At 35.9% G+C, this 13287-nt stretch overlaps 1 protein-coding gene across 6 annotated transcripts in view; it reads right to left on the reverse strand.

The window, feature by feature from the left end:
• ZDHHC15 (zinc finger DHHC-type palmitoyltransferase 15) overlaps window positions 1-13287 on the reverse strand; it is a 258275-nt gene that overhangs the window by 225775 nt on the left and 19213 nt on the right. For 4 of the 6 annotated variants that reach the window (XM_063634713.1, XM_063634711.1, XM_055269487.2 and 1 more), the window contains exon 2: window positions 4328-4354. The exons of the other annotated variants lie outside the window; for them this stretch is intronic. In XM_063634713.1, coding sequence (XP_063490783.1) covers window positions 4328-4354 — 27 coding nt within the window. The remainder of the gene's footprint in view (window positions 1-4327; window positions 4355-13287) is intronic. 6 annotated transcript variants of the gene reach the window in all.

Raw genomic sequence — 13287 nt, forward strand, 5'->3', positions numbered from 1 at the left:
GAACTAACTTGCACTCCCGCCAACAGTGTGTAAGTGTTCCCTTTTCTCCACAATCTCACCAGCATCTGTTATTTTTTGACTTTTTAATAGTAGCCATTCTGAGATGGTATCTCATTGTGGTTTTGATTTGCAGTTCTGTAATGATCAGTGATATTGAGCTTTTATTCATATTTGTTGGCCACATGTATGTTTTCTTTTGAAAATTGTTCATGCCCTTTGCCCACTTTTTAATGGGATTATTTGATGTTCTCTTATAAATTTGTTTAAGTTCTTTACAGCTGCTGGATATTAGACTTTTTTCGAGCGCATAGTTTGCAAAAATTTTCTTCCATTCTGTAGGTTGTCTCCCATTCTGTAGGTTGTTTACTTTGTTGATAGTTTCTTTTGCTGTGCAGAAGCTCTTCAGTTTAATTAGATCCCATTTGCCAATTTTTGCTTTTGTTAGAAGCAGATATTTCTACACTTTGGATTTTCCAATGGAAACCTAATATTATATTATTGTATCAGTTTGCTAGGGCTGTCATAATAAAGTAACAGAGACTGGGTCTCTAAATGGCAGAAATTTATTGTCTCACAATTCTGGAGGTTAGAAGTCCAAGATAAAAGTGTCAGCAGGATTGGCCACTTTGAAGGCCCCTCTCCTTGGCATGTAGATAGTCATCTTCTCCCTGTGTCTTCACATGGTCTTCCTTCTGTACCTATCTGTGTCCAGATTTCCTTTCCCTATAAGGACATCAGACTGGATTATGGCCCACCCTAGTTGACCTCATTTTAACTTAACTACCTCTTTAAAGACCTTATACAAATAGTCACATTCTGAAGTACTGAAAGTAAGGGCTTAAACAGATGAATTTTGAGAGGACACAAGTTGACCCATAACAGTTCTGTTATTTAGAAATTACATTTATTTCTGAAAAGGTAAATAATTACAACCGTTTTATGAATGAAATCAGAAAATTTAGTATGCAAACCATTTAAAATGCAAATTAATTATTAGATTAGTTGAACTTTTGTTTAAAATGATTAATGGACCTTTTTGCAGAAGAGCAACTGTGGGCAATGCATTATTTTAATTATATGTGCATCATCTGATGGATCATGCCTAAAGTTCATATCATTCCTAAATTTATCTCTTAATCATCACCTCATCCCTGGACTCTACTAAATCCCTAAGCTCCAGATCATCCCAGATTTTTACTTCAAGGGTGGAGGAGGGAAGGTTTCCCAGTCATGATCTTCAAAATATGGATAGTATGATGCTGAATGAAATCATCTATGCAATATATTTATGAAATCAAAATAAATACATTATCATGTTTTTTAAAGTATGATCTGTGGGAAAACATATGAACTCACATATTTAAAAAAGATCTAGTATTTGATGGCACAACAGGGTGACAACAGTCAACAATATTTTGTTGTATATTTAAAAATAACTAAATGGTATAACTGGAATATTTATAATACAGAGAAATAATAAATGTTTGAAGTGATGGATATCCCATTTACCCTGATGTGATTATTACACATTGTATGCCCATATCAAAATATCTCATGTACCCCCTAAATATATACACCTACTATCTATCCACAAAAATTAAAAAATAAAAAAAGAGTATCTGAATCCTGCAAAACCAAGGCAGATTTATATATATATATATATATATATATATATATATATATATATATATATATAAAATATTCAGGATTATGATTCAGATGACCTGAGCTTTAGTCCTTTCTGTGCAGTAGAATCAGCATAACTAGGTCAATATATTTTACTTCTTTGGTTCTCAATTGTTCTCCCTATAAAATACAAATGTATGGATTTTGACAATCTATTCACAAAAGTAGTCATAAGGAATTATAATCCTGAAATATGTTATGCTTCTTAGAAGAAAGATCTTTCAGATCCTCTCCAATGTTAATAACAATAAAAATCATAATCATAATACTATTAACTATTATTTTGTATTTATCATGTGTCAGGCACTATACCAAGAGACTTACATAGATAATCTCATTACTGCTCAAAATAACCATGAAAGATCACAGAGGAAGAAAGTGAAACTTAGAGAAGTTAAGTTCCCCAAGATCACATATATAGTAAGCGGCAAAGTTAATACTTGATCCGAGGTAGATGTAACACCAAAGTCTGGTTATTTGCTACGGATACAATGCTTTTTAACAGTGCATTAGAGAGTGAAATTTATCAGGAATTGTATTAGTTTCCTAGGGCTGTGGTAATAAATGACCACAAGCTGGGTGGCTTAAAATAAGAGAAATTTATTCTCTCAGAGTTCTGGAAGCTAGAAGTCTGAAATCAAGGTGTAGGCAGGACCATACTCTTGCTGAAATGCTCAGGTGAGTATCCTTCTTTGCCTCTTCCTAGTTTCTGGAGGTTGCTGGCAATCCATAGTGTTACTTGGCTTGTGGCAGCATAACTCCAGCCTCTGTCTCCATTTTCATATGGCTGTCCTCTCTCTGTATGTGTCTGTGTATCCAAATTTCCCTCTTCATATAAGGATACCAATTACTGTATTAGGGCTCACTTGAATCTAGTATGGCCTTATCTTAACTTGATTATATCTGAAAAGACCATCTTTCCAAATAAGGTCATATTTTCAAGTTCCAGGTGGATGTGAATTTTAGGGAGACACTCTACAAGCCAGTAGAGGAATCATTATAAGTAAATAAGAAATGGGAAAACTTTTGCAGTGTTTGACTATGGTTTTCTTAAGCTTTGGAGACTGAAAGTTTATGTGATTTGAGGCTTTAATTTCACTGCTTTTTGTTTTCTTTGCCAATGCCAAATAATGTTCCTACTGGCAGTCATATACTGTATTGTGTTTTACTTTAATAGTGCAGTATAATTTGAAACCTATTACATAGAATTGTGAAAATATAATTTGAAGATGAGCAACTGTGGGCAATGCATTATTCTTGATTATATGTGAATCGTCTGATGGATCATGCCTAATGTTCATCTCATTCCTAAATTCATCTCTTAATCATCACCCCATCCCTGGACTCTACCAAATTCCTAAGCTCCAGATCATCCCAGATCTGTCACAGATCCACAGGATTAGAAGGGACCCCAGATAGTCATTAGACTATGAGTCTGTTTCTAGTCAAGTCTCACTGGCTTATGCCATTATTCCTATTATGGTACAGTATCATCTAATCATCTAAGCCTCTACTCAATTTGTCTTGAAAATTTATTGTGGAAAATATTTATATACAATTATTCAATATTTTATTCAGAAGATGATCTCTGACCTTAAGGGTCATGCATAAGAATAAGAGGCAACTCAAGACTTGCTCTAATATTGTAATAATGGTAGGAAACATGTACTGAATCACCAGTACGTTCTGTTTACCACTGTTCTAAGTGCTCTACATACATTTACTCATTATATTTTGACACTTCTATGTAATAGGTAGTGTTATCATTTTTATTGTATACATGAATAAAATGAACACAAAGAGGTAAAATAATTTACTAGGAAATAGCAGAGCCAGGATTTGAATTCAGACAGTCTAGCTACAGAACTCACACTTTTGTATACTATGGTCTACTGTCTTCTAACCACTCTGCTCTCTTGCCTCTACAGCCAATGCCTCTGTTGAATGAATAACAGCAAACTGGAGCTTTAAAACAGCATAATATGAATGCTAGGTAGGTTAACAAATTATAACAATTAATTCCCCTGAAGTGAGAATTAAAACTGGCTATATAAAGTGGGTACATAAACACTCACGGTTATTACTGATAAAATAATGTAAAGCTAAAGGTTTATTAAGACTAATGATTAGCTTACACTTTTTTAAATGGAAAATGCCACAATCTCTTTAGAAAGGTAGTATATTTTGCAGGTCAAGCCAAGATGGTGGTGAGGAGCAGAGAGGAATACAATAAATATACTGGAACTGTGATGGTAAAGGAGTTAGCCTTTAAAGTCTCTTCTGGGGCCTTTACTCCATGCCTTAAAGAGGAGATGGACTGGGTAGAAAGGCAACATACCTAGGACAACAGTGTTGAACAAAGAGACAGCCTAGGGTCACTATGTCAGACAGAGTGCTTAACTGTGTCCTTCTCTGTCATAAATCCTGATAATTTCCAATTCTTGTCCTACAGCCAAAGGGGACACTGAAGATGTTTTTTTCTATCTCTGGGTAAGCTTCCTGAAAAGCATCATTCTAAACTTTCTCCTCACCCAAGTGTATTCCTGGGAAAATTGCTCAGTCTATAGGCTTTTATGTTATTTACTTTTAGATGAAAAAAAGTACACAGTCCTGATCAATACGATTTCCAACATCATCTTACCTTTTTCTGCTGGGCTCAAAACAGTCACTGTGAAGAGACAGGAGAAAGAAAGAGAGAGAGAGAGAGACAGACAGAGATGGATGAGAGAGACAGAGAGAGAGAGAGAGAGAGATTAGTTATATTTAAAAAGTCTTGTCTAACTCATTTTCCACAGCATCATTTGAGTAATTTATATAATAGTACTTTAGGAAACCACTAGCCAAAGATAAGGGAAGCCAAGGGTGATTACATTCCATCTTTTGCTATCTTCCTTTCTCTTAAACCTTCAGCAAGGCTTTCAATCATGAGAAGCTGCTTAATCAAGATGATTTTCAATGTTTCTTTCTCCATTGGGCTCTAATTAGCTGGGTAGAGATCCAGCAATAAAAGGCATATGTAAACATGCTTTCTTTTCTTTTTTATTATTGCTATACTTTAAGTTTTAGGGTACATGTGCACAACGTGCAGGTTTGTTACATATGTATACATGTGCCATGTTGGTAAACAAACAAAACAAACAAAAGATGGTTTTCATACAAAATGATCAACAGTTAAGGATCAGAAAAATAGGGAAAAAGTCCAAACAGAGAATGAGACTATGTTCTAAGGGCTATTTCTTCAGGCCTTTCATCAGTCATACTTTCTTTTTTTCTTCACATATCTATTTTATTGAGTCTTAAAAATTTTCCTTTTCATGATTATTTGAATGGATTTGTTACTATGGTTACATTTCACCTGTGTTAAAAATCTGACAAGACAATGTTTTTCTTTTTTCTAATGAGTCTGCTTGAAGTTTGATACCAACTCCTTGTTGTTGTTGTTTTCCAGTTAAACAATCAATACTGGTTAATAATGCTTGAAAGAGGTGCATACTCTACTTTCCCAATACAATTGGAAGTGGAAATGAAGCATTGATCAGTCAACCTGGGACTTCATGATTTTGTACGTACATGCTGCATGACTGCATTGGTTCCACTAGGCCCTGAATCGGACTAGTAACATTTTTTTTTAAAAAAACTTTAAAATGAAGTGAGAGAGAAAGCAGAGTTTCTTGGAGACCAATATTAATAAGGAGGAGCTGATAAATTGCTGTTTGGTATGTTTCCTATCCCTGGCTGAATACTTGCAGCTAAATAAGAAGTGGAGGTCCTAACTCCCATTTGCTTGGCTACTTGCTAAAGTACTGTGGGTGAGGGAAAATTACTTAGTACTTGTAGATAGTGAGACGAGACGTGTATACAGAAGAAGGAGTGGGAGCCGGGGAATTCTCCAGGTGGGGAACAGCTATCTGTAAATAACTGCAGAACTTTTAAGTGCAAATGGGATTGGTTTATATGACCCAAGAGCAGAGGGCAGAAATAGAACTAATAGGTTAAAGCTGCAGGTTAGCACATTTTAGCTCAGTATTAACAAAAATAATGACAACGATAATGATGATGACAATGACTAGCAGCTTTGGGAAAAAGTGTTTCCCATTACATACATTTGGAAATGTTGTAGAGGATATTCAGACATTAGTTTGGAAGTTGAATTGACGTGTAAAGTCTATTACCTCTGAAATTGTGTAGGAAGTAAGTACAACGGAAAATATTTTTTTTTGCAAACTTCCCTTTTGGAAATTACATACTTTTTAGGACAAAAGGACATCTATTCTAAAAGATGTGGCACTTATCTTGGTACTTCTGCCTTTCCTGTATTTTTTCCAATAATGCCTTTTGCACTATTAAAGAAAGAGGCTAGAATATTTCAGTCATATTTAAAATGAAAATGTTGCAAGAATCACAACAAACTTTTACAAAATGAATCTGTTATCACAAATCTCATGGGTAAGTGTACATTTAGCCATTCTATGGGTAACTTGGCGTGCAGATTTTAGAGTGATGTGGAGATACATGTAATTATACACCTTCTCTGTTTAAGTTTCATTCACTAGTAGGGGTGAAATTATTGGAGTTATCATCAAATAGCTTTTTGCACTGTCTCTCCTTTTTTCTTTCATTATTTACTGACTCTTTGCAAGTAGGTATGGAGAAAAATTAAGGAAGGATGGTATATATGGAATAGTTTTTCATCACAGACAACCAGTGTTAAAACCAAAGCATAGTTTATAATTTCCTTTAAATAGATGCATATTGTAGGGTTCACAGAAGTATACAAGTAGAAAAATCCTAATTTGGGGCTAGATGTAAATGGTCAAAAATCGTAGAAAGGACACTGAAGAAACTCTACAGCAGTGCGATCCAATAGAAATGATGTGAGCCAGGTAGTTTAAATTTTCTAGTAGGAACATTTTTTAAAAAGTTAAAGAATGCCAAGTAAACTCAATTTAAAAAATATATTTTACCAATATATCAAAATATTTTCATTTGAACATGTTTTTTTAAATTATACTTTAAGTTCTAGGGTACATGTGCACAACATGTAGGTTCATTGCATATGTATACATGTGCCATGTTGGTGTTCTGCACCCATTAACTTATCATTTACATTAGGTATATCGCCTAATGCTATCCGTCCCCCCTCCCCCCACCCCACAACAGGCCCCAGTGTGTGATGTTCCCCTTCCTGTGTCCATGTGTTCTCATTGTTCAATTCCCATCTATGAGTGAGAACATGCAGTGTTTGGTTTTTTTGTCCTTGTGATAATTTGCTGAGAATGATGGTTTCCAGTTTCATCCACGTCCCTACAAAGGACATGAACTCATCCTCTTATATGGCTGCATAGTATTCCATGGTGTATATGTGCCACATTTTCTTAATCTAGTCTATCATTGATGGACATTTGGGTTAGTTCCAAGTCTTTGCTATTCTGAATAGTGCCGCAATAAACATACGTGTGCATGTGTCTTTATAGCAGCATGATTTATAATCCTTTGGATATATACCCAGTAATGTGATGGCTGGGTCAAATGGTATTTCTACTTCTAGATCCTTGAGGAATCGCCACACTGTCTTCCACAATGGTTGAACTAGTTTACAGTCCCACCAACAGTGTAAAAGTGTTTCTATTTCTCCACATCCTCTCCAGCACCTGTTGTTTCCTGGCTTTTTAATGAACGCCATTCTAACTGGTGTGAGATGGTATCTCACTGTGGTTTTGATTTGCATTTCTCTGATGGCCAGTGATGATGAGCATTTTTTCATGTGTCTTTTGGCTGCATAAATGTCTTCTTTTGAGAAGTGTCTGTTCATGTCCTTCGCCCACTTTTTGATGGGGTTGTTTGTTTTTTTCTTGTAAATTTGTTTGAGTTCTTTGTAGATTCTGGATATTAGACCTAAAACCATAAAAACCCTAGAAGAAAACCTAGGCAATACCATTCAGGACCTAGGCATGGGCAAGGACTTCATGTCTAAAACACCAAAAGCAATGGCAACAAAAGCCAAAATTGACAAATGGGATCTAATTCAACTAAAGATCTTCTGCACAGCAAAAGAAACTACCATCAGAGTGAACAGGCAACCTACAGAATGGGAGAAAATTTTTGCCATCTACTCATATGACAAAGGGTTAATATCCAGAATCTTCAACATGTTATCCACATAAAAATTATTGTGATAGTTTATATTCTTTTTTTCACTAAGTTTTGGAATGCTGGTGTATATTTTATTCTTCCAGAATATCTGAATCCAGATGACACATTTCAAGTGTTTAATAGCCATATGTGGCTAGTGGCTACAGAATTAGTGGAGTTCAAAAGGGACTTGTGAAAGGAGAGTATGAAGTCTGAAAATATCTAGTGAGATGAGCGCTCACTTACAACATGAAGTTCTTCTTTAACGAATGACATTTTTGCGAAGGGAGTTTATTATAATGATGCACAGCATATACTTTGGCATGTATTCATATTTTGGCTCTTGACACTTATTCTGTGACCTTGGTTAAGTTAATTAATCAGTGTGTGCCTCAGTTTCCTCATCTGTAAAATGAAGATAAAATTGGTTATGTTATCAGATTGTTACAAGGATTAAGTAATAAAATATGTGTAAAGCACTTGGGTGCTTTGCACGTAAGTACTTAATTATTGTTAGCAATTTATAATCATGTTTCCACAAAAATAAATTGTTTAGTCAGGTTACATTTTACAGTAAGTTTAGGACAAAACAAGTCTGAATTAAAAATTCAGACTTGTTTTGTCCTAAACTTACTGTAAAATGTAACCTGACTAAACAAAATGTTATGGTTCCCAGAGTTACATATGATAGTATTAAAATAATTTATTCAGTGTCAAAATGAATAATTTTGATTCCCCCCCCACTTTTTCTGTTAGATGTTTCTTAGATTCTAGGTTAGGAGAGGGTAGAGTTTGAAATAGGGAACTGAGACACATTTCTGAGTGTTTTCTGTTGAAAGTAAGCTAATCAGGTCACTCTTTACTTCTTTGAAAAATTTACACCAGCCATTCATTTATTTTTAAGGTAGTCCCTCTCAAACCTGGATGATTGTAATACTTACTTAGGAAGCATAATAAAAATATAGATTCCAGGGCTCTCTTCACATAACAAATCTTTGGGTGGAGGTGCAGAAATTTGTATTTGAAAACCTCAGCAGGTGATTCTGAGTTAGGTTTTAAAACCATTGGAGTTATACTAGGAGTTTGTTACAACAAGTTACTAGTCAGGTGTGATACATTTAACTGTTTGTCATATGAATGACATAAAATTGTTTTAGATGTGGTAATACCATGATTCCTACAGGCTTGAATGGATACTTTTACCTCTACAGAAACTTGGTTTCTAGAAAATGTTTCTTCTGTTTTTTTTTTTTTTTTTTTCTGCCTGATCAGTTTCTATTTCTTCTCTCTTTGGAGAATTTCTACCTTTAGAGTAGAATTATATCACAGCTATTTTTATTTTTTAATCTCAGAATGGATACTATTGGGCACCAAAACTGAGAGTACTCCAGACTTATATCCCTCCTCAAAAGCAACTAATGAGCTGGCAAAAACTGTCAGAATAAACTTTTGCAGAACTCTGGAATCTAGTAAAATTGTTGCAATAACCAGAGAGGAAGACTTGGTGAAGAAAAGAACTGATGCTTTGTAGTAAGAGGATACTGTGACATTTTAAAGTGGCTGCCTACCATCCTCCACATCCCAGATCAGCAGAGGCTATGAGGACAGCCACCTACACTCTACTATATACAACAATAGAGCCTACACTCTAATACACAGCCTATATCCTAACATACTAATATACACATAACGGGGCTTCCAAAGTGAGAGGAAAGAGAGGAAAAACAGAAAGAGTGTTTGAAAAAATGATGGCTAAAAAATTTCATACATTTGGTAAAAAATATGCATCTAAACATCCAAGAAGTGCAATGAACTACAAATAGAATAAACTAAAAGATATCCACAATCAGACACATTATAGTCAAATTGCCAAAAAAACAAAGAGAAAATGTTGAAAATGGGAAAAGTGACTTTTTACATACAAAAAAACAATAAGACTAACAGCTGATTTCTCTTAAGGACCCACAGAGGCTAGAAGGCAGTGAAATGTCATATTTAAATTGCTGAAAGAAAAAGAAAAACATCTGTCAACACATATCCAGAATTCTATGTCCAGCAACACTATACTTCAAAGAATGAAAGCGAAAACAAGACATTCCCAGATAAACAAAAACTGAGGGAGCTGATCACTAGCAGAACTGCCCTTCAAGAAATGCCAAAACAAATGCCCTTCAGTTTCTAGAAAAACTGAAAAGGCACTCATTGTAACCCAAGCTATACAAAAAAACAAGAACACTGTTAAAGTTAACTACATAGGTAGCTACAAAAGCAAGCAATATTGTGTTTTAGGTTTTTTTTTAACTCTTTTTACTATCTAATTTAAAAGGAAAAATGCATAAAACAACAATGATAAATGTACGTTAAGGAGTATACAATGTATAAAGATGTAATTTGTGATAATAACAGCATAAAGGGGGCAACAGAGCTGTAAAGGGTGAGTTTTGTATACTATTAAATTAAGCTGGTATTCAACAGGATCATTCCAAGATGGCTGAATAGGAACAGCTCCAGTCTATAGCTCCCAGCGTGAGCAACACAGAAGACGGGTGACTTCTGCATTTCCAACTGAGGTACCAGGTTCATCTCACTGGGACTGGTTGGATGGTGGGTGTAGCCCATGGAGTGTGAGCCGAAGCAGGGCAGGGCATCACCTCACCCAGGAAGCATAAGGGGTCCGGGAATTCCCTTTCCTAGCCAAGGGAAGCTATGACAGATCGTACCTGGAAAATCGGGACACTCCCACCCTAATACTGTGCTTTTCCAATGGTCTTAGCAAACGGAACACCAGGAGATTATATCCCATGCCAGGCTCGGTGGGTCCCACGCCCATGGAGCCTTGTTCACTGCTAGTACAGCAGTCCGAGATCGAATTGCGAGGCAGCAGCAAGACTAATAAAGAAGAAAAGAGAGAAGAATCAAATAGATGCAATAAAAAAATGATAAAGGGGATATCACCACCGATCCCACAGAAATACAAACTACCATCAGAGAATACTATAAACACCTCTATGCAAATAAACTAGAAAATCTAGAAGAAATGGATAAATTCCTCGACACATACACCCTCCCAAGACTAAATCAGGAAGAAGTTGAATTCCTGAATAGACCAATAACAGGCTCTCAAATTGAGGCAATAATTAATAGTCTACCAACCAAAAAAAGTCCAGGACCAGACAGATTCACAGTCAAATTCTACCAGAGGTACAAAGGGGAGCTGTGACCATTTCTTCTGAAACTATTCCAATCAATAGTAAAAGAGGGAATCCTCCCTAACTCATTTTATGAGGCCAACATCATCCTGATACCAAAGCCTGGCAGAGACACAACAAGGAAAACAAAAAAGAGAATTTTAGACCAATATCCCTGATGAACATTGATGCAAAAATCCTCAATAAAATACTGGCAAACTGAATCCAGCAGCACATCAAAAAGCTTATCTACCAAGATCCTCTTGGCTTCATCCCTGGGATGCAAGGCTGGTTCAACATACGCAAATCAATAAATTTAGTCCATCATATAAACAGAACCAAAGACAAAAACCACATGATTATCTCAATAGATGCAGAAAAGGCCTTTGAAAAAATTCAACAGCCCTTCATTCTAAAAACTCTCAATAAACTAGGTGTCGATGGAACGTATCTCAAAATAGTAAGAGCTATTTATGACAAACCCACAGCCAATATCATACCGAATGGGCAAAATCTGGAAGCATTCCCTTTGGAAACTGGCTCAAGACAGGGATGCCCTCTCTCACCAGTCCTATTCAACATCATATTGGAAGTTCTGGCCAGGGCAATCAGGCAGGAGAAAGAAATAAAGGGTATTCAATTAGGAAAAGAGAAAGTCAAATTGTCCCTGTTTGCAGATGATATCACTGTATATTTAGAAAACTCCATCATCTCAGCCCAAAATTTTCTTAAGCTGATAAGCAACTTCAGCAAAGTTTAAGGATATAAAATCAATGTGCAAAAATAACAAGCATTCTTATACACCGATAACAGGCAAACAGAGAGTCAAATCATGAGTGAACTCCCATTCACAATTGCTTCAAAGAGAATAAAATACCTAGGAATCCAACTTACAAGGCATGTGAAGGACCTCTTCAAGGAGAACTACAAACCACTGCTCAATGAAATAAAAGAGGACACAAACAAATGGAAGAACATTCCATGCTCATGGATAGGAAGAATCAATATCGTGAAAATGGCCATACTGCCCAAGGTAATTTATAGATTCAATGCCATCCCCATCAAGCTGCCAATGACTTTCTTCACAGAATTGCAAAAGACTACTTTAAAGTTCATGTGGAACCAAAAAAGAGCCCACATTGCCAAGACAATGCTAAGCCAAAAGAACAAAGCTGGAGGCATCACGCTACCTGACTTCAAACTATACTACAAGGCTACAGTAACCAAAACAGCATTGTACTGGTACCAAAACAGATATACAGACCAATGGAACAGAACAGAGCCCTCAGAAAGAATACCACACATCTACAACCATCCAATCTTTGTCAAACCTGACAAAAACAAGCAATGGGGAAAGGATTCCCTATTTAATAAGTGGTGCTGGGAAAACTGGCTAGCCATATGTAGAAAGCTGAAACTGGATCCCTTCCTTACACCTTATACAAAAAATTAATTCAAGATGAATTAAAGACTTAAATGTTAGACCTAAAACCTTAAAAACCCTAGAAGAAAACCTAGGCAATACCATTCAGGACATAGGCATGGGCAAGGACCTCATGACTAAAACACCAAAAGCAATGGCAACAAAAGCCAAAGTTGACAAATGGGATCTAATTAAGCTAAAGAGCTTCTGCACAGCAAAAGAAACTACCATCAGAGTGAACAGGCAACATACAGAATGGGAGAAAATTTTTACAATCTACACATCTGACAAAGGGCTAATATCCAGAATCTACAAAGAACTCAAACAAATTTACAAGAAAAAAAATCAAACAACTCCATCAAAAAGTGGGCAAAGGATATGAACAGACACTTCTCAAAAGAAAACATTTATGCAGCCAAAAGATACATGAAAAAATGCTCATCATCACTGGCCATCAAAGAAATGCAAATCAAAATTACAATGAGATACCATCTCACACCAGTTAGAATGACAATCATTAAAAAGTCAGGAAACAACAGGTGCTGGAGAAGATGTGGAGAAAGAGGAACACTTTTATACTGTTGGTGGGAGTGTAAACTAGTTCAACCATTGTGGAAGACAGTGTGGTGATTCCTCAAGGATCTAGAACTAGAAATACCATTTGACCCAGAGATCCCATTACTGGGTATATACCCAAAGGATTATAAATCATGTTACTATAAAGACACATGCACATGTATGTTTATTGCAGCACTATTCACAATAGCAAAGACTTGGAACCAACCGAAATGCCCATGAATGATAGACTGGATTAAGAAAATGTGGCACATATACACCACGGAATACTATGCAGCCATA

The sequence above is a fragment of the Symphalangus syndactylus genome, chromosome X (genome assembly GCF_028878055.3).
Source record: "Symphalangus syndactylus isolate Jambi chromosome X, NHGRI_mSymSyn1-v2.1_pri, whole genome shotgun sequence".
NCBI classification, from domain to species: domain Eukaryota; kingdom Metazoa; phylum Chordata; class Mammalia; order Primates; family Hylobatidae; genus Symphalangus; species Symphalangus syndactylus.